A 27,014-nucleotide genomic window follows, 5' to 3' on the forward strand; every position below is an offset into this window, starting at 1 on the left:
TTTCCTGGCCCCACCCGTGCTGTTTCCTCAGATGTAGATGTGAAACTCACCAGAAGATGGCGCTGTGAGCGTATGGCACGTTTCAAACGGACGGAACTGGTGTTGTAGCGACATTCGTTACCCCTCGTATTTGTCGTTCCAGCAGCATTTTAAAAAATGCCAGCTGTTTTTCATCGAATTAGTTCGAGTTGTAAAAGCAAAATAACACAAATTTAGATGGAGTTAAGTATATTGTTAGATGCAAGCTGCCTTGTAAAACTTAAGAAGAAGAAGTTAAGTTTTATTTTCTCAAAGAAGCAAGAGTCACAATTTTGTCATCTTTACAGCTCAGGTTGGTGAAATAAATGCAGTATTTATGCGCCATTTATATATTGCCTCCGCAAATAAGACAAAGGCAACTTTTCAGCAACATATTGGAGGGTTTTAAAAGTCAATCATTATTTAATATTGATTTTAAAAAGTACTGCTTCCACTGGCAGATTATTTCACTTATAATATGGGGAAATATCTTGTTATAAGTGAAATAATATGCCAGTAGAAGTAGTACTGTTAACAATATTCAGAAATTATTTACTTAAAACAAACTCCTATATCTTTCTGAAGTTACTTGTAAGTTAGTTTTGTCTTAATTTAAGTGTATTAAGATATTTGCACCTGAAAATATGCAAAAAATACTTGGTAAGATTTCATGTTTTTTGCAGTGTATAAATGCTATTGTAGAATTTATTGTGTTTATTTGAAAAGCACGATTTACACAAACAATTAAATTGGAAAAAGTGAAATATAAAAACTGCAAATGTATGACAACTACTGATTAAATAACCCAATAAAATAAACATTTGCTTTTAGAGTGGAGGTGTAGTAAAAATATTATGTTTCTGATTGTTAAAGGAACAAACACATGGCGGGTTTTCAGGAAGTGGCTCTTGCTGAGGTGCATTTAAACAGAGTTTCTTCAACTCTTGTCAAAGCGGCCGATGTTCTGTAACTTTTGGATGTGTCCTTAGTTCAACATGAATCAAATAACTAAATTATTCTCCCTCTCGGTACACAGTAAAGTTCTCCAGACTCCTGCTAATGATCTGATCATTTGACTCAGGTGTCCTGAAGCAGAAACATATCTAAATGTTGCAGAACTTCAGACCTTAAGGCCTGAATTTGGAAACATTTAACGACCAGATTTCTGATTACCTGAAGGATCTGAATTCTCTGAGAACCATTCACACCCAAGATCATTTATCCTTTATAGACAAACAAGATTTTAAAATATATCCTTTTACAAACAGGAGTGATTTAAGGACCTCTGGGATATGACACATTTTTCTCTTTTTGGTCAGGACTCTGCAGCTGCCCCAGTGATTTTTTTAAAATTATTTTTATTTTTATTACAACACTGCAAAAAACAGAGCTGCACAACATATAAGATCACATCATCGTCCCGTAATGCACAGCAGCACGGTTGCTTGCTCTGTAGCAAGAAGATTCAGGGTTCACATCTCAATATTTGGTAGTCTGCTGTGTTTTCGGCGCTATACCTGCAAATTCTGCATGTCAATAATAGATTTGTTTTGTTTGACAGACTTTCACTGCTGTCCTTTGTGTGTATTTTAAGCCTCCAAGTTGCTAAAGTTCACTAAGACTAGTGAGTAAATAGAAAAAAATTGAAGAGAAAATCAAAATCTATCTGCATCTTAATGTGGTGCAATATTATTTCAGCTACATGTTCTACTAATATTGTGCAGCCCTACTTTTCATTTCATTTGAGTATCTTTTTTTCAAATTACAGTAATTATCTTTCTGTGGTTTTTTCTAAGAACTGGAGAAAAAAGAAAAGAGGTTCAGGAAGAAGGATGAAGAGAATATCAGATGAACATAATAACGTCACGAATGGTGAGTAATTTCCACAAATCAAATGCGCATCTGCAGACTGAAAAGTCTGATTTTACAAAAGTTTAATACTGTAAAATTTAATTAATCACACTTTAAAATGATGCAACTGTTTTATGAGAACCCAAAGGTTTTTGAACCTTTAAAAAGAAAAAGTTAAAAACTTCTTCAAGGGCCAAAACAAACTGTCTGTTTAGTAAACTCTTCTTTTTCCTCTTGCAGCCATGTTTGTGGGTCATGACTAGTAAATAACAATGTTTACATAAACGTTTCTGAGGATACGACTGAGTCACTGAGATGCTATTTCTGTTCTTCTTGTTTTACCAGTTTACTGTAAATGCTGCAATACTTCCTGTAGATGAATTTAATTAGAAACAGAAAAACCTCAAAATGAAACTGATCCATCATGAGGACAGTAGTGATTAAAATGTCCATCTGTTAGGCAGAAGCATTAGTTAAAATGAAGAGTTTACCTTTTCAGCAATTAGATCCTACCGCTTTGTTAAATCTGACAGAAACTTTTATGTTATCAGAAATAATGACTGAATGTTAGTAACAAATGTAAATTTACATTTTTTGATGATAAATAAGGCTTGGAGTAAGAAAAAAGAGCAGCACACAGATTTTATGATTTTATTCGACACATTGGAGTACAGAAGTATTCACACATTTGAATCTTTTCCACATTTCAGTCACAAATGTCCGTGTATTTTCTTGGGAGTCATAGAATTATAATTAATTATGCAACACAAAGGTGTGCATTATTGTAAACTTTCACTAATTAGATGGCTTCTTTATAATTTTATGTAGGGGCATCAGATTAAAGAGGGCAAATACAAAATGCTCAATGCATTTTTGAATTTGTATGAACTATGAAAATGTAACTTTTTTCATTTAATTTCACAGTTATATTTCACTTTGTCTATCACATAAAATCTCAATAAAATACATTAAAGTTTGTGTTTTTAGCTCAATAAATGTGGAAAAATTCCAAGTTGAGTGAAAAGTTAACCCGTGTTCTTACAATTTCAATATTGTTTATCTATTTCTGTACTACTTTCATCTTGTTTCCCCCCCCAATATTCTGTATTTATTGTCTTCTTTTGACTTGTGAATGGAAAAGTTTAAAAATTACAGAAAAACAAATAAACTTATTATTATTTTTATTAAGAAGCAGAGTTTTGTGAAACATTCTTAAAGGTTGCATGCATGTAAAGCTCTATTGCACTTTGCATGCTAAAGTCTGGATCTGTTCACACATGCGGATCCAGCAAACATCTAAATGTACCATCATTAAGTGTGTAATTATCCCTGACATTAGATTAAACCAAACAATTTAGAAAGTGTTTAATTACATCTACAACAGGTTTATAGTGGGAGGTTAGGGTGGAGCTCTGCATCTTCACCAGATGAGATAACGGGATTAATTACGCATTTATGAGGTAGTTTATCAAATCTCTGTGAACTGGAGACACTATTATGAAAATTATAGAAGTAGAAACTTTTAAAACAGACACAAACTCTGCGACACTGAATTCTTTTCCTTGATATTGGAAAATCTTATGAGTTTTTTTTAAGTTAACTATGTTAAAAACATGGAAAACAGGGAACAAAAGATTTGGACCTGATTACAGAAAAAACACTCTAAGCAGAATAATTCTGTGAGTTTGTAAAACCAGGTTGGGTTTCATAAACGGGGAGTTGAAATTTTTGTCTTATTATGACAACAGATTCGGAAATAAACAAGATAAAAACATATTTATTTTCTAAATAAAGACATCAAGGGAAGGTAGCATTGGTTTGTGTAAATTAAAGTCCATTTTTGTTCATAAAAACTGATTTCTACAGTTCTGAACAAAAACGTAACCTGTAGTTAAGGAAAAGACAGTTTTACATCAGACCACAAGGGGGCAGTATGTCTATGTCTGTCTACTTAGCTCAAATAATAAAAGGAATTTGTTTCTTTGCATTTAATGTGTTTATTATGCAAGAAAAAATTAAGTGGTTAAATAAAAAATGACAAAAGTGGCATATTTTTCATCATAATAATCATAATAATCAATAGTAAAACCGATTACTAAAATAATTGTAAGTTGCAGCCCTACAAACGTCTCAATTGGGAAACTTAATGGTGGCAGAAGAGTAGTTATTAGTACTTATTGTTTTATTTTGAGCTATGTAAAAGAAAAAATGCATATTATACCACTTTAATAAATAAAAAAGAAACAAAGACAATATTCACTTATACATAAATATATACAGGAACATGGAGTCAGGATAAGACATTGTCTTGATCATCCAGCTCATGTTTTATATGATAATACTGTAAACAATAATGCATTTAATCTTTTATTGTATATATTTATATTATACTTTTTATTATGTGATTGCCAGTGTAATTTAATATTTATTCATTTTTGTGACGATAAATTGTCCCAGAAGTTATTGCGATAAACGATAATATTGTTGTTTTGAGACCATTTTTGACTAATGTAATAGTAATAAAAAGAACACATAATCAACAATCAATAAACTTTAAACTCTAATGATCACTTAACACTGGAACTGACAGACATTTTAATTATCCAAAAGAAACAAACAAATAAAATGAACTCTGAAGTTTCTGGAAACAAAATTGTCCTTAAAAAAATGGCTAGTTGAGACCAAATCACCAGACTGAAGATTTTATTCATCCAGTTTTTGGTAGAAACAGAAAAACAATAAATCACTCAAATGTAAAATAATGAGCTCATTTTAATTTTTCATGTGATTAATTGATTTATATTGTGATATATGTAAACATATATGTTTTTCATGTTAATACCACTGACATCACTGATAATGTCACTAACAAATCAATATTTCAATTATATGCTGTATATAATTTATTGATGATATAATATGTGTGCTTGCATTTCAATTATGAGTAAAATTATGTCATAATTCCATTATGGTATCGGTGGAAACGGTTATCATAATTAATTTGAGGTTGAAAAAGACTTTAAATGGGAGCAGAACTTCACATAAAATTAAAACATCATTGTCTGTGAGATGTGCTGTAACCAACTAGCAACTGAAACTGGAGTAAAAGCTCAACAACGTATTGATTTAGGGAAGCTAAATATAAATACACACAACAAATTCACAGCCACAGAGACCTTTGCTCTGAATTGTGTTAGACCTAAACCAGACCGTCTGAATCTCCCATCACACCCACTCTGACCTTTATACAGATTTAGAGATTTATCATCTTGTGCATGACCCCCAACCCCCAATCAAGATCACATTCTTCCACTCGCTGCAGATCAAAAACAGCGAGTGGAAGTTGTGGGGAGCGAGCCGTGTGTAGATGGTGTCACCGTCCCGACCTCATTACTTCTGAACAGAAATGGTAAACACCTTGTCACTAGAAAGGGGTTTTTTTTTTCCATCACTGTCGACGTTTTTTTGGTTGTTGTTTGGATCTTGAGTGGCCTGCAGGGGGCGTGAGTGGACGCGTTGTTGAGAATGAGACGCTTTTTGCCAGAGAAAATGAGGTAGTTGGTATTGCTCTTATGATTTCAGTTGTGCATTTCAGTTTCATTTTAGAATAAATCAGTTAAATATTTTAACATGTTTCTCCTGTTTTTTTTTTGTTTTTTTTTATGCCGTGACTTTGACGCTTGACCCAAATGAGACTGGAAACCACAGAGCATGCAGGAAACCTAGCTGTGGTTTTGGACTCAGAGCTTAAATTTTTACTTCCACAAATTAAATTTTAATACTAAATGAGCAAATTAAAAAGTAGAAGAAAGTATGGCAATACGATGCATTGTTCTATTACTGCATGGATGCATTAAGACAGAAAAATACAGTTCATGCTTCTTTTTTTAATCCCTTTTTTCACATATTTAGGCTTAAAATCATGTACTCACAAACTTTTTTTAGGGGTTAAACAATGACGTTCTAAAAAAAATTACTTAAACGTTACAAACAACCAACAAACATATTATTTTTTGGTGTAAAATTGTTGTGTAGAACCTGCACCATCAAGGGGAAGGGCGATGAATTGACAGTTTAGTAGCTATTTACATCATATGCGAGGTGGCTTACACTGCAAAAACAAAGTCTTACCAAGTATTTCTGGTTCAGTTTCTAGTGCAAATATCTCAGCACTCTTGAAATAAGATAAAACTGACTTACAGATAACCTTTCAGCACGACATAGGAGCTTATTTTAAGTCAATAATTCCTTAATTTTGATGAAAAATATTAGTTGTGCTGGCAGATTATTTGACATACAACAAGACATTTTTCCCATGTTACAAGTGGAATAATAGGCTAATGGAACTAATACTTTTTATCAATGTTAAGGAGTTGTTTACTTAAAAAACGCTGAAAAGTTACTTGTAAGTCAGTTTTGTTTTATTTCAAGTGTGCCACGATATTGGCACTAGAAACAAGAACAAAAATACTTGGTAAGATTTTGTGTTTTTGCAGTGTAAACCAGAAACTGACTCTTCAGAGTGCTGCATCCAAAACATAAGGTTTAGTGGAAGGAAAAACTGCATGCAACAGAGGTAGCTGTGAAGAAACTCTAAACACCAGATCATCTGCTGAAGCAGAGAAGGTGACTGCCTGCTTTACCGTTATCGCATTAATTCATATAAAATTTGCCTTAACCCGGTATTATGCACATACTATGTATGTATGTTTCAGTCGTCTTACATTTCTGTATTAAAAATCTGTGACTTTGAGTAAACACAGTGGATCAATAGCAGCACAGGGTTTCCTACACTGCAAAACAAAAACCGCCACATCTTCTGAATGTTTTGTTTTAAATATATGTTAAAACTGTGTAAAGAATATAACATATACACATATATCTGCGCACATATAAGCGATACAGTACTTTGAGAACAACAAGCTATGGCCTTCTATTAACAGTTTGGTACTTAATAGTTACACTTACTCGAGTAACTTTTGTGAAAACATTCATTTTTAAGAGTATTTTTACTACAATGTACTTTTTATTTGAGTAATTTTACTATGAAGTATCGCTACTGTTGAGATAGATTTCTTCCCCTCGTGGTTAACTTCAGTGAATGAATAAAAGTTTTTTCACCAGCAGTAGTTTTTTGTTAAAGCTTCATTATATTTATAGAAATTGACTTGAAAAAACTTTTGTTGTTTCTGGTTTTGTTATTTAAGTGAATTATTTTCATTTTGATCTTTTAATATACCCAAATTTACACATTACCTTATATTTTGGTCTGTCTGCTTATTCTTTTTTGAAATATTAAATGCTTGTTTTGAACAGTTACTTAGTACTCTAGCTGCCTTTTCATCAAATACTTTTTTACTGTTGAGTATTTTCTGGCTACTTTTTAGTTTTACTTGAGTAAAAATATGTTAAAGTAGTGCTACTCTTACTTGAATACATTTTTTGGATAATCTACCAACCTCTGATAACAACGCGGTTAGGGCTGCCGTCTTATAACATTAATTTTTTCTGATAAACTTAAGAATTAACAGAAATATACCACAATGTGTGTAAAATAGGAGTTTCACTTTCTGAATTACCACTTTGGTCATAGTCTAAATCATTTCGATGCACAAAACGTGTGTTTTTAGTGTTCCGGTGCAAGTGAGGCTAATTTATTATGTACGGGAAATAACCTGATGAAGTGGTACAGGTTGTTCGGTTGGTTCGGGGCTTTGCGTCACCTGCCCCGAGGCCACGCCCACCCCGGCTGCTCTAAATACAAAAAACCCCTGAGACAGGAAGACCTGTCAATGTGAGAGGCTCCGCAAAAAAACTTACTACTTGCATGTTACCACAGGCAGGGGCAGAGTGGGATTTAAAAGCGGCGCATTCCCGAGACATTTCCCAACTCTGGTCAGGGCGCCTCACCTCAGCCCTGCGCGCTCCTGCAGTCCGGCGGGTGTTGACATCCATGGAAGTGGCCGGCTTGTACGAGGAGGGCGGCTTCGCGATCCACGGCAGAGACGGCATTATCGCTCCCATAGGCGGCGGCGCGTACTGGAGGCTCGGCGACTCGATGACTGAGCTGGGCGTGGAGGAGCGGGAGAGAGCCATCGACTTCAGCGCGTACCTGGACTCAGCCCTGCACTGCCCGCAGCCGCCGCAGCCACAGCCGGGCGACGCTTTCTCAGACTTCCTCGGGGAGAGCAAGATCAAAAGAGTCACGGCTCTGCAAAACTACAAGAACTACTCTCTGCTGAACGAGCTGGAGGCGAGTCAGTGCGAGAACCTGCGGGAGTCGTACGGACTGAACTACGCGGAGCTGCAGGAGACCCGGGTGGACAGCGTGTTGAGCCCGGAGTTGAGCCGCTACCGAGCCGCCGCCGCTGCTCCCGCGGACCGAGAAGACAGCCAGGAAGACGCGAAAATGGAAAACGGATCGTCTGGCTTCGACATGAGGTCCTACCTGCACTACCAGTCCACGAGTGGGAGTCTGGGGAACATTTCCACCGCGTCGTCGAACTGCTCCAGCCCGCCCGGCACACCTGCGCCGTCAGGTAACGGCAGGTCGCCGTCGCACGGCGGCAAGTCGTCCAGCGGGAAGTCGAAGAAGCGCCTGGACAAGGACAGCGATGAGTACCGGCAGAGGCGGGAGAGGAACAACCTCGCCGTGAGGAAGAGCAGGGACAAAGCCAAGATGCGCAACTTGGAGACGCAGCAGAAAGTGCTGGAGCTGGCGGTGGAGAACGACCGTCTACAGAAGCGAGTGGAGCAGCTGTCCAGAGAGCTGGCCACCCTGCGCAACCTGCTGTCCGCCACCGGACAGTGCTGAGCCGCTCACCTGGTGGACTTTACAGAAATACAGGGTACTACTACACCCACTGGTTTACAAGGACGCTTTGAATGAGACTGAACAGAGTGGGCGCATGGGGTGGCCATCCACGACTCTTCCTAAACATGTCACCTTAGCTTTATTCTCAGATGTAATTTTTTTTTTTGGTGTATGCAGTATTTCTGTGCAGGTTTTACATCTATTCCTGGTGAATTTCTACATTTTGTGTACACTGTGTCTGCAGCAATGGCTGTCAGGGGAAGAGTTGTGCTGCAGTGAAATGATGCAACTCTTTGTAATAGTATTGGCAATGAATGAAATAAGTATAATTATTTAATATTAAAAGGTGAAATGCTTTAATTGTACTTGATATTTTATTGAATTAAACAGATTTATACTTTGTTTAAAGATTTTCACTCATTTTTCTTTATTATAATTTTTTTTCTTTGCACAACGCTTTATATGCTTGCCTAATTTTCATCATGCACTGTGTAACAGCACCTTCCAGGTTACAACATATTGCAGTGACACAAGCAGCTCAACCGCAAGGAAAATGTGCAATTTTAAAATTGAGTTTATTTACATGGAGACGATTCACAAAAAACATTAAATGCCAGATCCAGTTAATTTCCAACTGGATATAAATGGACAATAAATGTTGATTTAGTGGCACATTGCACAGAATAAGAGTTTAATTCAGATTGCAACGTAGAGAACCGCTTTTGCAGCAATCTCTCACACCGAGAAAGTGTGCAACATAAAAATAAAAAATTCACACATTAATAATAAAGAAATACATTTCATCCTGCATTGTGCACATGTGTTTTATGTGAATAATACAGTTAGAACAATCGATTTGTAAAATAAAAAAAAAGACTCTAACTGCCAAGTTTCTGTTTGACTTAATGATTTGACATAAAGTGCACTGATCCCAAAATAAATCCAGCCAATTTATACAGAAATGATACTGCTGAGAGCAGCAAAAAGCAAATAAAAAAAAAAAAAGACTCGGTCACTGCACGCAGCACAGAAATGGTCGTTTTATCTTTAGCACACGGCTCTGTCAATAGTCTGCTGGGTCCACTGGTCTAGAGAGGGGTTCAAGGTCGCGTGGAAATTAATCAGCAACTAACCCGACCGCACTACCTGCTGAGGTCACACCTGAACAGCCGACAGGCGAGACGCTAAGAGTTTTAAAGCCGGAGAGGAGGCAGCAGATAAGCTGACAAAGTAGCTTCATGGTGGAATTTACCAAGCTCCTCAGCCTGAGTTTTACTCTGAATCGTATCTAAAAGCAAGCAAAACCCCAGGCAGGGCAGATAAAGACGAGGAGTGTGACGTGATTTCAACAAGCCACTGTGGGGAGTGAAAATTTACTACAGTTGCAGTGAAAAGTCGTGTCAGAAAAGCAATGCTTTGCTGTTTGTGCAGTGGGAGATTACACTTTGGATGTTTCAACACAGTCAATGATGATCTGGTTAGCTTTTATGAGTTGTGCAATGTCCTCCCTTTTCCAACTCATCACCACTAGAAGAATGCTACACCCACCCACATTTAAAAAGCACATTGTTATCCTGCTCAACAATAGCTGCAAGAAGCTGTGGTTTGGCTCCAGGCCCGCTACGAAACGAAACAAGACGAATGACATGTATCATTAAAACCCCTCTTTAGAGTCAAATTTCTGCCTCTCCAAGTTCTCCTCGACGCAGTCTGGAGGTTCTTGGAAACATTCTGCACATTCTTTCTTCGATGACCCCCCCCCCCCCAGCGCAGCCACAAGCCATCCCATTCCCCCCCAAACCTCCTCAGGCTCACAGGCCGAAGGGGGAAATTCCCACACAAGATGACCTCTCTTCTTCTCAGTTCAGTCCGTCCCTCTTTCCTCGTTTTACCGTCAATGGGCAGTGCCTGTCCGTAAAAAAAGAAAAGAAAAAAAAAACCTCCTTGTTGCATCACATCCCCTTCAAACTGGTCTGCTGCTAAAAGCTCCTCTGTTAAACCAGTACAAAAACACACACACACACACACACCTGTCAACCCATTGTCTGGTCGTCTCTGTGCCAGTTGTGAAATGGAGGAGAGTTTTCCTCCTATGAGTCACAACATCATGTAATAAGTTGTTCCTCAAAACCCCTTGGCGTACATTGCTGTGCTGATTTAGGAACACATTGTTCAGGCAGATGATATAAAACCACAACTAGATTTATTGTTATCATTAACTAAGGAAACATCCACCATTAATCCCTTGTATCTACACAAAGATGAACCCTCAGATGGTTTTAGATAGCTGATCAAACGAGAAAAAGAGTCCATTCACACTGATTGGTCCGCTTTAATCAAACTCTGGTTGTTTTCCTAGAATGCGTAATCAAACTCCGGCGCAAGGCAGAAGTGCAAACTCTGGTCCAACTACTAACCAAAGATTCAAACTCTGGTCCAGCTGCTAACCAAAGATGCAAACTCTGGTCCAACTACAAACCAAAATTGCAAACTCTGCGAGTTACAAGATTATGAAACAGTTCAGAAAGAGGAGCGAACACATTTTTTACAAATAAAAAATGTGAACTCTGGCCCACCACTTACAAGTCTGGCCCTCAACTTGGTTTCATTGAACTCTGGTGCGGTTCGAATGCATATGTGAACACCAAGCCGACCAGAGATCCCTCCAGAAGCATAAAGCGGACTGTAGTGCACAGCATTCTGGGTAAATACAACCAAAACAAACACGCTAGTTTAACGCTAGTGGGAGAAATGACTTGTTGTTTTTCACCAAAGACATTTGCTCCATTTTTGTTTACATTTTCTGAAGAAGGAAGTTGCGCTCATATTTTCTTCTGAGGTTTTTGTGTCGTTTTTGTGGTGCAGCGCCACCACAGGCGAGGAGGGGAACAGGTTTTTCAGAAGGTTTGGATCTACAACACAGGGAAAGTGAACTGCAGCATCTGAAAATATAACAAATGTTGCAATTTTGGTCCCCAAACGAACCGATTCTTCCGGACTATCAGGTGTTAAAGCATCTTTTGACTGTTTTAAAACAGACTAAAATTAGTAAAATAATACAAGAAACAAATGACTCATGCTTTGGTTTAACGACATTAGCTTCAAGATTATGTATGTATAATATATATATATAATATAAACTTCTGTAGTTTCTAGAAAGAAACTACAGAAGTGCTTCTACATTGAAGGCTATTTCTTAGAGATCATTTTATCCATATTGTACAAACGATATATCAGACTGTTTGTCCTCATCAGCTGTATTTATTTTAATTTAAAATGTGAATACACAGGTAAAACACGTTGTTTCTGCATAATATTTTTGTGAAGCTGAAGGAAATGGAACAAAATCAAACGGATTCATGAGCATGAACGTTTCTGTACAGAATTAGTCTTATAGATGACATCAACACCTACTTATCCTTCACCATCTAACTACATCACTCCTAACATATGCATTTCATAACATCAAAATTTGCATACATATGAAAACAAAAACAATAGACACACTTTTCTCCTGCCAAAGATATTTTTATCTGAAAAGAAAATTTTAGATAATTGATAGAAATTATGTTACGTTTTTGTCCATCAAGAACTAAGTTTGTCATTTAGTCGTTTTTGTGCTTTTTAACGTACTCAGACAGATGGACTTTCATGCACTTTTACTTTCTTCAACTTTATTTTTACAAATTTGTTTCAGCTGAAGTAAAACAAACAATATGCAAACTGAATGTTGAATTTATTGAAGGTAACCGTAAATTAAAATGTCTTTTACTTTTATAACGGCCCTTGTGTATGTAAAACTGAGAAGCTCATCTAAGTTGCTACAAGCAAGAAGAGTTGGTTCCTGAATTCCCGTTTTGTTTTGGTTTTTGCTCACCTCTCCTTTTCATTTGATATTTTTGAGTGCAAATTCTTTTTACAAATAGTTTTCTCTCTCTTTGTAGCATACAAACAATGAGAAAACATTGTATGAACCTATATACTGAGTGTTTTAACTTGGGCATAAAAATTGACATAAAAAAAAATCACAGAGAAATTAAAATATCTGGGTCTGGAGTGTTAAAAAAAACTTTTATGAAGTAACCCATGCTCTATTTTTTAGGAAGCGTTGCACACACGACTGTTTGGAGCGTTGCTGCACAAATATAACTTGTTACACCAATTGGTCGGTTGCCACATTGGATTTGTTGACATACGGTAAAACAGAATAACACCCTGCTCTGTTTAGTAATACAGGCCTCCAATTGAGCCGCCTTCAATGTTTCTGCATCTCGTGATTTATTGCCTCACGTCGAGGGAAAACGTTTAAGCCAAACTCCTCTTTCTGAACTGTTTCATAATCTTGTAATTATTAGTCTAGAGCCAGTTGTCTTCTTCAAAACTCTTTGAATAAAATCACCAAAAAATGCATCATCATAGCGTCTGCTTTGCTGACTTCATCATCTTAGATTCCTGTTTTTAGTCTCAAATATTGAGTTTTAGACAATTCAATCAATCAATCAATCACGTTTATTTGTGTAGCGCATTTAACTAGAAAGGCAGTACAAAGTGCCTTACATCATAAAAACACAAAGTAATAAAAGACTCCATACAGTTAACAAATGAGAAAACCAAATAATAAACATCATGTGGACGAGTGCCATTGTCAAAACCATCAATACATTCAGAATCTTTCATAACGTATAAAACAACAAATACCATATTACATATTATTAATTAATATCGACTCAATTTTACTTACTGGTTAATATATTGGTAAATATCTGCCTGTCCACATGTTAAAACCAATATGTATTTTGCATCCTTTAAAAAGTTAGGGTTGTTGAAACTGACGCATGCAACTTGTTAGAAACAGCAAATTTTAACATTTAATGCCAGGAAAAAGTTTAAATCTTTCTTTCTGTCTTGTGTGGCCTTAAAAACAAATCTTTATAAACATATTTGAAATCTGACGTGTCACAAAAGCCAAATATTTCTCTTTTCTTAAGTCAGTCTGTATCTTAATTCCTACATTTTTGAAAATCTAACTTGAAAAATCAGTTAAAATCAACTTAGATATGCAATCATTAACTGTGTGTGTGTGTGTGATTATAAAGTAACCTGTAGTGTCATATTTTCGATTCACATCTATTTTTATAACCCTTGCAGACTGCAGATATGATTTAGCTTATGCTATAATCTGGTACTGCACATCTGATGGTGACATTTATGTTTGAGTTTTACATTGTCCCATTTAAATTATTATTATTATTATTTATTGTAATTCAGCACTATTATAATTATAAAACTCCAAATATTTTGAGTCAGTTTCAGATTTGCTGGGTGGCAGTCAGTCGGTTTAAGCACATCTAACATCTTAGAGAGATTTTTTTTTGCGATGTTATTTTATTTTTCGCATGGCGGCACGGTTGTTTCAAAACCTGTGGGCTTCAGTTGGAAGAAGATTATCGCTGAGATGCTTCCTTATCTCAAGCTAAACAGACACTTTTGTATTTACTCTGCAAAAACACAAAATCTTACCAAGTATAGTTGGTCTAGTGCAATATCTTAGTACATTTCAAATAAGACAAAACTGTCTTACAGATAATCTTTCAGCACAACATAGGAGCTTATTTTAAGTCAATAATCCCTTAATTTTGATGAAAAAGTTCTAGTTGTACCTGCAGATTATTTCCCTTACAGGAACTGAATATAAAAATTGCTACAAATTGAGTAAAGTAACAGTTGTCCTGTAGGCCTTTTGGCTAATTAGTAAACTCAGTCCCCAGTTATGCCCATAGGAAAGATAAACCATTGAAATTACAACTTTTACAATTGCAATTAATATATTTTTTTAATTTACTAAAAGATAAATAATAGATGACAAAATATTTTCAAAGATTTGCCTTTATTTCAATCTGTGAGTATTAGGGCCAGGCTACGAGAATTATTGTTTAGTTACAAGAATATAGCCATTATATTAGCAGAATAAAAACTTAAATCTTAAAATTATGAGGCGAAAAGGTTCTTTTAGTCAGGAAAAGAGCTTGGATGATGTTTTTTTTTTCATGTTTAAGTTTTCATCAAATTACTTCTTTCTCCTAAAATTACAACTTTATACTCATGTTACTATGACCAACCAAACCAACTTTATTTATAATTAATTTTAAAATAGCAAACCTGACCAAAGTGCTGAACAGACATCATATAAAAACATCAAAATTAAACAATCACATAAAAGACATAATACACACTGACAAAAATACTTTTCTCATGCTGGGTCAAAACACAGTGACTATATTCTTGTAACATTATATTAACAGTGTTATATTTAATCATAGTTAACACTGTGATTAACTGTGATCAGCCTCGAATTTAACTAAAACAGCGTCCTGAATTCAAAGTGTAAATAAATAGAAGGTGTAAAAAACGCTTGTCAAACAAGATGGCTGCTCTGGACTTACTGACATCACTCCGAAGAAGTGGGGAAAAAATCCAGATTTTCCAAAAATTAAGTCTTCAAAAACCAAAAATTTGATGAATCAATAAAATCAATTTATCCCCCAGCTGTACCAGAAACTATAAGTTTCATTGTGTTTCTAACGATAACAGCAGGATGACAAGTCTGTGTAACGTCTCTCTGCCGGCCTGCTTTCCGTATCCATGGTAACCAGCAGCCGAAGTCTCCGCTTTCTCTATCGGTTCTTTGGGTTGGTGACCCAAATCGGTGCCACAGCAACCAGGATGTCACGCAGCGGACCCCGGTGTTTTTGTCGTTGACATGGAAAGATGTCAGCCACCAGCTGTTTCTACGGAAACGGCCCAAAATAAAAAAACAAACAACCTGGTGCCCGTGGGTGTAAATGCGACGTGCGTACTCAGAGCTGTAAATAATCCATCCTGTTATCCAGGGGATGATCTTCACCATTTAGGCGGTGTTGAAACCGTCTCGACGCTAACCCCGGCTTCCAACTCATTTCCCTCCGGAGGCTGGAGGTTTTCCACAGGTTCAGCCTCGAATTTAACCAAAACAGCATCCTAATATTTCACTTCTTCTGCCTTTTGGAAAGAGGGAATACTGTTGCAAACTTAGAGCCTGATCATAAAAAAGACTTTTTCTGCTGTGGAGTTTTTTCAGCTGCATCATCTGCATACATCTAAACCTAAGCAACTTTCTGGTAGTTCCTCGATATTCAAAATTAAAAACAGAGATCCTAAAATACCAGCTACTTCGCATTCTCCCTTTTTCTTAATAAATTAAACAAGAAAAATGTTTTTATGTCTGATAGTTGCACATGCATGTATCTTAAAAACGAAAGGATAAAGAGCAGAATACTGTTATGCTTTTTTATTAGAAACAAATGGATGAAATAAAAAAATGCAGAAAAACACATGCACACTTTTTAGATATTCCTACTCATCTGTTTATATATTTTTACGTCCTTAAAAAATTAGAATAATGTCTTGTACATTGTCTGTTTTTATATTTTTTTAAAATACTTTTTAAATTAATTTTTAATTCTACACACCTCAATACACCATAATTTCCATGTTGTCTAACAATAAGATATTTTTATTCTATTCTCCATGTATTTTAACTTTTTTTCAAATTTCACATATGTTGTAATGCATGTTTTTAATTATTATTTAGAATAAATTAGGAATATTCTTTACTGAAGACATATGTCGCAAAATTGGTGCTATATAAATAAACTGAATTGAATGATTGTCTCTGAATTTGGACATTTCTGTGCAGCAGCAGCAGAGTGACAGAGAATCACAGGAAATAGACTCACACAGAGGTAAAATACAAAATATATGTAAAAATAAAACAGAATTGAGAATAAAAATATTGTATTATAACTGGAAAAATTCATCACAAATATCGTTTAGTTATATAAAAAAAATTCACTCCGGTCCAAATAAATGTGCAGCTGAGTTGGTTAAATAAGAAATGTACAAAATGTGAATTAATAGACAGACTATTTGCAATTGCAGACAATAAAAACTGTGCAACAGTAAAGTTGTACAGATGCCACTATGGATGTAAATTTAGGAAATAATTAGAAAGATTAACTGTTTTTTAAAGCTTCTCCAGAAACACTGAAAAAACACAAAATCTCTTTTTGGTCCAGTTTTGAGCTCAAATAATAGGATAAAACTAATTTAAAAGTAACTTTTCAGCAACATATGTAAGCTTGTTTTAAGTCAATAACTGCTTAATATTGATGGAAAAAAATACTTTGTTCACTTATAGCAATGGAAAAAATACACGTTTTTAAATATGTTTTTTAAAATCAATATTAAGGAATTATTGACTTAAAACAAGCTCCTATATGTTGCTCAAAAGTCACTTTCAACTTTTATTTCTAATTTACTAAAAAAAAATATTGCACTGGAAACTAGACCAGACATACTTGGCAACATTTTGTGTTTTTTGCAATGCAGTGACTGAAACTTGCCAAACTCGTCCTAAAACCAGAGGCCATTTTGTGCCACTTTGCCTCAGATTTCCGCCCAGCTCCTCCATTAAAGGAAAAGCCCGCCGGATGTCCGGACCATTGGCTCTGACGGGAAGCCGGGCCGGCTGAAATACCGTAAGACGACTAGAACATGATCTGCCTTAAAGTGAACCAGAATTTCAACATCTTGGTTCACTTCTGCTATTTCGCCGTAGATGACTGTGAAAAAACACGCTGACGTGCGGAAGCAACTTGTGGTCACTACGCAGCAAGTATCACTGGCCAGATGTTGTGAAACGCCACGCCATCTTTTTGCACAACGACCGCTGCCTTAATTATGGGAGGAATATTTGTCCTCGAGCAAAAGAGTGAAGCAGAGCAGTAAAACTTTCAAATGAATATGTGGTTTACACCTGATAAAACTTCACAAAATGTTCCTATTAATCTCAATTTGAGTCAGTGCGGTGGCGTTTCTTAGCTCCTTTTCGTGCCAAAACAATAAAAAGTGCTATGTAGCTTAAAAAAATGTCAACTTCATTATCAGCAGAAAAGTTTTATTCATGGTTTTCTGATCAAACACGTCTTGTTTACAATGCAAAAACACAAAATCTAACCAAGTATTTTTGGTCTCATTTCTAGTGCAAATATCTTAGTACACAAAGCTAACTTACAAGTTACCTTTCATCAGATCTAACGGCCTGTTTTAAATAAGTAGATCCTTAATATTGAAGAAAAAGTACCAGATCCATTGGCAGATTATTTCACTTATAACAAGGCAAAACTATTTTTTTACAAGTGAAATTATCTAGCAATGGAACTAGTACTTTTTCATCAATATTAAGAGATTATTTACTTTTAAAAAAGCTGTTGCTGAAAGGTTACTGTTTGTTAGTTTCATCTTATTTCAAGTGTGTTAAGATATTTGCACTAGAAACAAAAATAATGCAAATAAGAGCAAGCAGAGGTAGAGGATATACTGACTATGTGTTGAACGTAGTGTAAGAGCATTACTTTAGGTCTTTTCTTGTTTTCTCATTTCTTTGCAGGTTTCTTTTGTAAACTGAAAAATAATCTAAATATTTAATGAGTTTTAAGGTTCTTTAGTTGCCATAGACATTAAATTTGAGAGACAGAAGAGTCTCTCTGGTTGTGTTAACTTCTAGATAAATTCTGCCTGATGGTGACTCCTCCTCGTCTTATTAGTCCTTATAGTTGATCACAACTTCCTGTCTTTTATTCTTCTTGCTTTTTGAGACCTAACCACAAGTTCTTGATGTGGGTAAAACCTGGAAAGTTTCTTGGACGGGTTAAAATTTTCAGTGTTCTGGTCTTTGAGGCTCTTTGTTATCCCTTTTACCTTCTAACACTGGGCTCTGTCATAATGGAAAATCAAACGGTAGTCACCAAATTGTGCCGTTATTGGAGGGTTTTTTGCAGCAGTGGTAAAACTGTGAGAAAGAAGCCGCCCCACATTTGAACTGTTTGTGCAACACCGGATTCATGGTGGCTCTCACTGCTCATTCTCCAAACAAATAATATTTTATATGTCCTAAATAATTAAAAAATATATATTAATTAGAGGAAATCCTTTGCTGTCCATCCTTGTACTTCCTGCAGGATTTCGGTGTTGCTTTGATGCTTTTCCTGAAGACACTTTTTGTACTGAAGTGTCTTGAGGAGTTGATGGCCATCGTTGGACGCCATTGGTCACTTTTTACTCTGGTATCTTAAAGATTTGGGATCAATCAAGTGTATTTGTATAGCGCATTTCAGCAACAAGGCCGTTCAAAGTGCTTCACATCATAAAAACACATTTACAAAAGAAATAAAGTCGAAGAACATTGGAACAATTGTCAGGAGCCATTATTGTTCCAATTAAAATGTTGGTTAATGTTGAAACTGGTGGGTTTTAAGTCCAGTTTTAAAGACAGTCAGTGTTTTGGCTGTTTTGCAGTTTTCTAGGAGTTTGTTCCAGATTTGTGGTGCATAGAAGCTGAATGCTGCTTCTCCATGGAAGTCCAATCTATTTGGTGTGATTTCCTTTTCATACATGTAAGACATTGATACTGGCAGCTGCACGTCTTTTCTTTTGAGGAAACCAATTCAAGAAGACTACAATTTCACAATCATCCATCCATCATGTATAAAATCAGTCTGAAAAATGGATGGAGTGACTTTTGACAAATTTACATGCTGATTAACCTAAAGCATGATTAAAATCATATGCAATCATGCTGAGTACAGGTGTCCCTCAGGGCTGTGTGTTAAGAACTCTGTTGTTCCTGCTGCTCACTCGTTACTGCCCTGCATAGTCCGAATGTAGATTGCCGATAAAGTTGCCGTCTGTCACTGGTGATAATGACGAAGGTCCACACAAAGAGAGGAGGAGGAACGCCCAGTGAGCTAGTGCCTGAACTACAACCCGCCTTGAAATGAGCACAAAGTTAACCGAGAACTGTTGACCAGAAACAGCATTCGGTTTTTATTCTCCTCTAATCTGGAGCAAACGTCCAGAAAACTGCAGAAATGTTGAAACACAGAGTTCCTTTAAATCAAGGTTAAAAACCCAATTTCTTCATAGTTGCCTTTAATTAATAATAACAGCATTATTAGCTTTAACCTGGATTGCAATTTTTATTACTTCCTTTTATTTTCAACGACAGAGCATTATGGCAATACTAAGACAAAATAAGAAATTAAAATAAATTACAAAAATAAAGACATACAAGTATGAGAATGAAGTCAGTATTACAAGAAAAACATTTCAAGAATAATGTTGTACGAGAACAAAATCATAATATTTAGAGAATAAAGTCAAAATAATAATGAGAAATAAGTCATATTTTGATAATAAAGTAATAGGATTACAAGAATAGAGTCATAATATAAGAATAAAGTTGTTGGAGAATAAAGTCACAATATTTAGGGAATAAATTTGTATGAGAATAAAGTGGAAATAATACAAGAATCAAGGCATAATTTTATGACTTTGTTCTTGTAATATTAACTTTTTCTTTCTTAGCTTGGCTCTAATCTTCCATTGTAATTTGGCCACTGCAACACAATGTTTTGTTTTTTACCTCCTAGCACAAGGCTGTCAACCTCGTTTTTATGGGCCATATTAAAAATATGAATGTTCTTAAAGGGCCAGTTGTGCCAGAATATCTTGATGAAACCAATTAAACTGTTAAAATATCAATAATTAGCAGGTCCTCCTCGATTTAGTGTTTTTTTACAATCAAAATTACAGCTTTTCTGGTGCCGATTTAGAAATATTAGTAAGGAATTGTTATAATATTTGCACTAATGTTAAATGTCACTTTTTGTTACCCGCTGTATCAGTTATGGACTACAACTTGACATGAAGTGAGGCTGAGGCAGCAGTCACTTAAACTCAATGTTTTTCACCAATTTTGAGAAAATCTGCAGTAAAATCAGAAAAAAACTTTTGATTTTGTGTGAATTTTGCAGATTTGTGAAAAACTGGAAAAACTTATTGACGTAATTTGGAGACTAGAGGGCCACATAAAAAGCTACGGCGGGCCAAATTTGGCCCTCAGGCCTTGAGTTTGACACCTAGCATAATGATAATGATAACGTTGAAACCCTTTAACTATTCCCCATCAGCCGTACCTGGAGCACCAAAAACAGCTCAGTTGTCAAAACAATGTAGGAATGTCTTCACCTCTTTGGGAGACAGAAAAGGCTCGATGCAATGGAGCGTGTTTTCACCAGCTCTGCATCACCACATGGTTTAGGAAATGCTCTGCAGAGGAGAAAGAACTTTTAACTGTTTGACCTGCTGACACCATGCTGCAGCTTAAAAAGCATTTAAACACAATATTCTGCTCTTAAACACCCAATCATGTGACCTTAAACATGCCGCTCTTTGTTTGAAACCCTTCATAACTAGAATGAAGTTATGAAAACTGCTTTTTGTATTTTTGTCTGACTTTAAGGTTGTTTAGTGATCTGAAATATTTAGCTGCGACAAAAAAAGCAGAAACAGAAGAAACTTGATATTTACACGCACTGCATAAACACACATAACTGGTGGTTTTTTTCTCGCTGACCTAAAGATTATATCTGTTTGCGTAATTCAAAATGGTGTTAAAGAAACATTTTGCACACTAACAGAACTCCACTGCAAATTCACAAAATCTTACTCATATCTCATTTTTCATAACATTTCATGTGCAAATATCTTAGAATATTTGAAATAAGACAAAACTAAAGTATAAGTAATAGCAAGACACTAGTTTGTTTCAAGTCAACAATTCTTGACTATTGACAGAAAAATACAAGTTTAACTGGATTTTTAAAAAGTTTATTTCCACGTTTTAAGTGAAAAAATCTGCCAGTGGAACTTGTAACCCAGTTTGATATGCTGCTGTTGCATTTTAAGCAATAACATGTCTATTTAAAAAAGGAATTAATGGTTTTAGTTAAATGTGCTTTTTATGCATTTGTAATACTCACAGAATAAGCCTAAGCAGTTTCTGCAGAGCCTCACACACATGTTTTTTTCCAATTACTCAATTAGTTGTCAGATTGAATTCTCGCTTACTAAAAATAATTGTTAGTTGCTAACAACTGTTGATGTTAGTACAACATTTGGAAGCATTGCTGACATGGTTTGAACAGCTTTTCTTACTTCCTCAGTTGTCGTTACTAAAACTACAGGCAAACTGCAATTATAAAAATTACAGAAAATCAGCATCATCACTCAACTTTTCCTTCTGTTCGCTGATTGGCCTGGCTGAAATTCTACCACAGGAATCCAAGTGAATGGGAGAAATCCCAGACTGAGCAGCAAAGGGAGATGAGAATCGCGTAGGATGGAAACGACTAGGCTAACTAAATGTATGTAAACTTCTGAATTCTAAGAAAGTTTATAATAATTTCAGTAGTTCTAACTAACCTAAAACAACAAAAGTTGAACCCAATTTATTTTTATTAAAATTTATTTCGAACAATAAAAAACAGGGGGGAAAGAGAAATAGTCATGGCAGTTGACATGCAAGTTTATACAATTTGATTGAAAAGGAGCAGGTAGAAAATTAAAGCTCTTATAATTTCCTGTCCCTCTGATACACATCAACATATAATCATTGAAATCCCCACACCAGATAAACCCTTAAAATACTCACGTGAAATGACGCTCAGACATTTTCATCACTGAAACTACAATTATTTACACATCATTAATATCAGCAGCCATCCTATACAACATATTGTCCATGTATTTTTACTTTGTCTCATAGATTTACCCCAAATACACTAACTCTTTGCAACTACGTTATTATATGAACGTTAGTCTTCATACTTTGTAAAAAGTGTTCTCTGCAAATCCGCGATTACACCGAGAGCTGACCGTCACTATGATTGACAGCTATCCATCGTTTCTGCATCTTTTCTGATTGAAAGTTATAAAATAAAACGACAAGTTTGGTTTGCGTCCTTTTCCGTTTGTGCCGCCGACCGCTTAGCATCCTGTGACCATTTTTAAAGTGAAATCAACTAAATAGAAGCCATACTAGGTATACAGATGTCTGTTTTTAGGCTAACTTTAAAGGAGCGCATTGGTTGGTTTGACGTCCGTCATGGCGGAGTGGGCGGAGTTCTGGACAGCGTGACGTCACATGCAAACGTTTCAGAAAGTGAGGAAAAAAATGTTAAGTCTTTTTATTCAGTGTATGTAAAATCTATTTTCAGCTGTTAAAAATCTCAGGAACATCAAATGCGAAACGGTTGGATGATCTGAGTTGTTCGTTCGTACAACATAAAATAAAATAGAAATTCCTTTATCGTCCCACTATGAGGAAATTCCATTGAAAAAATGCATAAATTTCATATTTAATTGTAAATCTCAGCAAGTAAATGGTAATATTACTCTTTTAAATGCTCGTACATCAAACAGGTCATATTTTCCTTTAATTTCATCACCTGCTTCATGAGAAACAGAACGTCTTCAAGGTGCCGCTTGGCTATCAATACTGAAAGTTCAACCCACTGCTCTGTTCCTCAAAGCTCTGCCTACAAAACTTTCCTAGATTACCAGACATCTGACTCTCTGCGCCGATCAGGCCAACATCCCGTTTTATTTTGACAACCAGGTCCTCAATATTTGAATATTATGGAAGTGAGAGTTTTGTCCTTTGCTATTCTAATTACTTTCAAGAAACACTTCCTCCAGCTGTAAAACCTGGACAGGAAAATGGATAATGCCTGGATATTGTATAATAAATTATAGCTTTTCTTGTTAAAGCCAAAGGAAGGTGTTGATAAACAAGCAGATTAAAGATGGATTTTGTAATCCAATACCTTCTATAGGAAGAACTGTTGACCGATTTCATCTTGTGATTACATGATCGTAACCTGAGGGAAAATATTTACAAAAACGTCAAACATTTGCAGCTGATCTATTGCGATAGGAAGCTGTGTTTTAGTCATTTACTTATGAAATCACAGAACAAAAAGATAAAATACTCGTAAGAGATGTTCAGTATTAGGCATGTACAGATTACTCAACAGGAAGCAGGGTGTGTTGTTGCGGGTGGCAACAATGAAAAAAATGTCACCACCCACACTCTTTAAACTATGTGGCCATCCTCACGTTCGCTGAATCTTGTCCTCCAAGGTGTGAGCTGGTTCAGACTCGGAGCTGGCGTGCGTGTAGTGCGTCAGGAAATCAAACTCAAAGTCGTCACAAGAAATGCATCCATTACCTGCCTTACTTTCTACCGCTGTTTGGAGTCAAAAACATCAACACCAAACCAAAAGAACACAGTGATGACATCTGCGGTTAGCCATGGAGGTCAACCAAACTTTGTTTACATGCATGTCGACAAACGTCATCGGTGTGCCGTGCGCTCGAAACGGGGAACCACCAGCTCAAGTCTGTCAGTATTTATGCTTTGACCTACATGCATGAACTTAGTTTGTCACAGGCGATAGCATATGCTATGGCAGTCTGTGTGTATGCGTGTGTGCGTGTGTGACGGTTGGTCCTCAAAGCAGCAACCAGAGGGGGGCAGGAACAGGAACAGGAACTGCTCACGAGTGAATGTCTCAACAGACGTAAACCAAAGACATCGGTATCTGAAACTGCAGCCCAATGAGAACAGCTCAGTGCTTTTCCATCGCAGCTCAGAAACGGCCCGGCCTGCTTGTTTTGCAGAAAAATGTTTCCCGTGACTAAAAGCTCATCATGTTGTAGCGTTAATCATGATGCCCTTATGCTGAGCTAGCATAAACCGTCATCAGACTGGTGTATAGTTAGTAGTTGGGATAATTCACCAAACTTCCTGCCAGAACTGGAGGGAAATATCAGCAAAAACTAATATGAAGTCAATTGAGTATAGATAAGAGATGTACAGATTTGTACTTTAAAGTAAGGCACATTTTATTTTACAACAGTCCTGTTTAGTCTGCTTTAATCAAAGTCTAGTTTGTTTGTGGAGGTGTGAATGTGAAACCAAACTCCGATGCAGACCAACACTGCAACAACACAAAATCTTACCAAGTATTTTTGGTCTAGATTTAGTGCAAATATCTTAGTTTCATCCTATTTCAAGTAACTTCTCAGCAGGAAATTGTTTTAAGTCAATAATTCCTTATAATTGATGAGAAAGTACTAGTTCCACTGGCTGATTATTTAGCTTATAACCTGACATTTTTCTCATGTTATAAGTGAAATAATCTCCTAATGGAACTAGTCCTTTTTCATCAATAATAATGAATTATTGACTTAAAACAATTTCTTGCTGAGAAGTTACTTGTATATGTTAGCTTTGTCCTATTTCAGGTCTATTAAGATATTTGCTTTAGAAACTAAACCAAAAGTACTTGTTTTGGCAGTGGACTAAAAACTTTGGTCTTTTCCTGAAGTGAACTCTAGTGCAGTTTGAATCCACATCAACGCAAAGTGGACCAGGGACCACTCCAAAAACAGGAAGTGGACTGAAGCAGCGAGCATTCTGGGTAAATACAACCAAGACAAACTTGCAAATCTAGCATAAGGTTGAGAATTGGCTTGTGGTCTTTTGCCAAAAACAAAAAAGAGATCCTACAACCTCGAAAGTTTGAGGCCACTCCATTTTTGTTTACATTTTGTGAAAAAGGAAGTTGCATTCTTGTCTTCTTCAGAGGTTTTTTTTGTCGATTTCTTCTGTAGTTCTTGGTGCAGTGCCACCACAGGTGAAGGAGTAAACAGGTTTTTTGATTAGTTTGGTTTGTTTGACAGTGCAGTGTGAAAACAAACGACAGCAGCTGAAAATGTAACAAATGTTGCAACTCTTGTCCCCAGTTGAACCGAATCTGCCGGACTATCAGGTGTGAAAACACCTTAAGTATAAATCCAGTTGTATTGTGAAGGAGTACAGAGTTTATTAGTGAGCAAACAGCACGATAAAGACCAAGGAACACGACAGACAGGTCAGGAATACAGGTGTGGAAGAGTTTTAAAAGGGTTAGGTTAGAAAACAATGGCTCAATAGCAAACCTGCCAAGACATGACTTCCTACTTAAGCTCACAGGCTGAATAAGGAAAGCATTAATCTGAGAATCAGCCAAGAAGCCTGTGGTAATTGTGGTAACTCGTCTGAGAATGGAAACAGTATGGCTCAACTGAATGTCTATCAAAACATAGTCATTAAGCTAAATTAAGACAAATAGACTATAAATCAGAGAAGCAGCAATGGTAGCTCTGAAGAAGTTAGTAGGAAAATGTGCCGACTGGGAAATTACTAGTTGTGTACTCCACAAACCTGCTAAAGAAGTGGCTAAAAGAAAACCTTTAATGAAAGAAAGACATAAAAGATCATGGTTGTAGTTTTCCACAAACACGTGGAAGAAGTCGCCCTCATCATATGACCTGGATATTTTCCCAGACTTTGTTCAGCTGGAGATCAAAACTGCAACATTGTTACATTTTCAGCTGCTTTGCTTTCACACTGCACTGTCAAACAAACTAAACCCTTTAAAAAAAAATCTGTTCCCCTCCTCGCCTGTTGGGGCGCTGCACCAATAACCACTGAAGGAAATGACACAAAAACCTCTGAAGAAGATACAGAGAGCAACTTTCTTCTTCACAAAACGTAAACAACAAAAATGGAGTAGGGTCAGATTTTAGCGCTTGTAGGATTTCTCATTTGCCTTTGCAAAAGACCACAAGCCATTTCTTACGCGTTTATTTTGCTTGTTTTTACCCAGAAGGCCCTGCGCTGTAGTGCACTTCCTGCTTTTGGAGCGGTCTGCTTGGCGTTCACTTCTTCATTCAAACTACGCCAGAGTGATCTTCAATCAAACTGAAACATAAATTTTTATGTGCACCAAAGTTTGTTCTTTTGACAATTAAAGCCTTTATTTTAGTTGATTTAAACCCTAAAATCTTTTTGACCTACATTAAAAACACTCCGACCCCAGGGTGAAACATGGTGGTGGCGAAAGCTCACAGTTGATTTCAAGATAGATGGAACGAAACACAGGAACCCTGGAGGAAAACCAGACAACAACTCTAAACATTTAGTCAGAGCTACGTGGCGTGGCTCCAAGCATGTTAATGATAGAATGGCCTAATCAAAGTCCAGATATAAATCCAGTTGAGAATTTGTGGCAAGAATTAAAAACGTATGTCAGATGTTCTCTGTCCATTCTGATGTAACTTAAGCAATGTAACAAAGAAAAAAATATTAGTTCTGCAAAGGTGGTAGAGACACAAAAGACTCAAACTATAATTCATTATAAAAGTTATTGACTCAAATGCATGCCACACTTTTCAGATACTTTGTTTTCTCTATAAATAAGACCGAATATAACAAACTTTTAAGGAGTTTGTTAATGGAGGCCAAAAACGATTTTGGAACGGAAATTATCAGACATGGGTTAGT

The 27,014-nt window shown here is 36.2% G+C and overlaps 2 protein-coding genes across 2 annotated transcripts in view; both read left to right on the forward strand.

Annotated features, from left to right (window-relative positions):
- The first annotated feature begins 198 nt into the window (after positions 1-198).
- The window catches only part of klhl12 (kelch-like family member 12), a 62,144-nt gene continuing 35,328 nt past the window's right edge, over positions 199-27,014 (forward strand). The window contains exons 1-2 of the mRNA XM_028010137.1: positions 199-331; positions 1,815-1,890. Coding sequence (XP_027865938.1) covers positions 1,851-1,890 — 40 coding nt within the window. The 5' untranslated portion in view covers positions 199-331; positions 1,815-1,850. The remainder of the gene's footprint in view (positions 332-1,814; positions 1,891-27,014) is intronic.
- On the forward strand, positions 7,642-9,091 carry cebpb (CCAAT enhancer binding protein beta). Its single transcript, XM_028010144.1, has one exon. The coding sequence runs from the start codon at positions 7,697-7,699 to the stop codon at positions 8,681-8,683; it is 987 nt and encodes a 328-aa protein (XP_027865945.1). The 5' UTR covers positions 7,642-7,696; the 3' UTR covers positions 8,684-9,091.

The sequence above is a fragment of the Xiphophorus couchianus genome, chromosome 24 (assembly GCF_001444195.1).
Source record: "Xiphophorus couchianus chromosome 24, X_couchianus-1.0, whole genome shotgun sequence".
NCBI lineage: Eukaryota > Metazoa > Chordata > Actinopteri > Cyprinodontiformes > Poeciliidae > Xiphophorus > Xiphophorus couchianus.

Coding starts and splice junctions, on each gene's coding strand:
- cebpb (XM_028010144.1), top strand. CDS start 7,697: ATGTTACCACAGGCAGGGGCAGAGTGGGATTTAAAAGCGGCGCATTCC.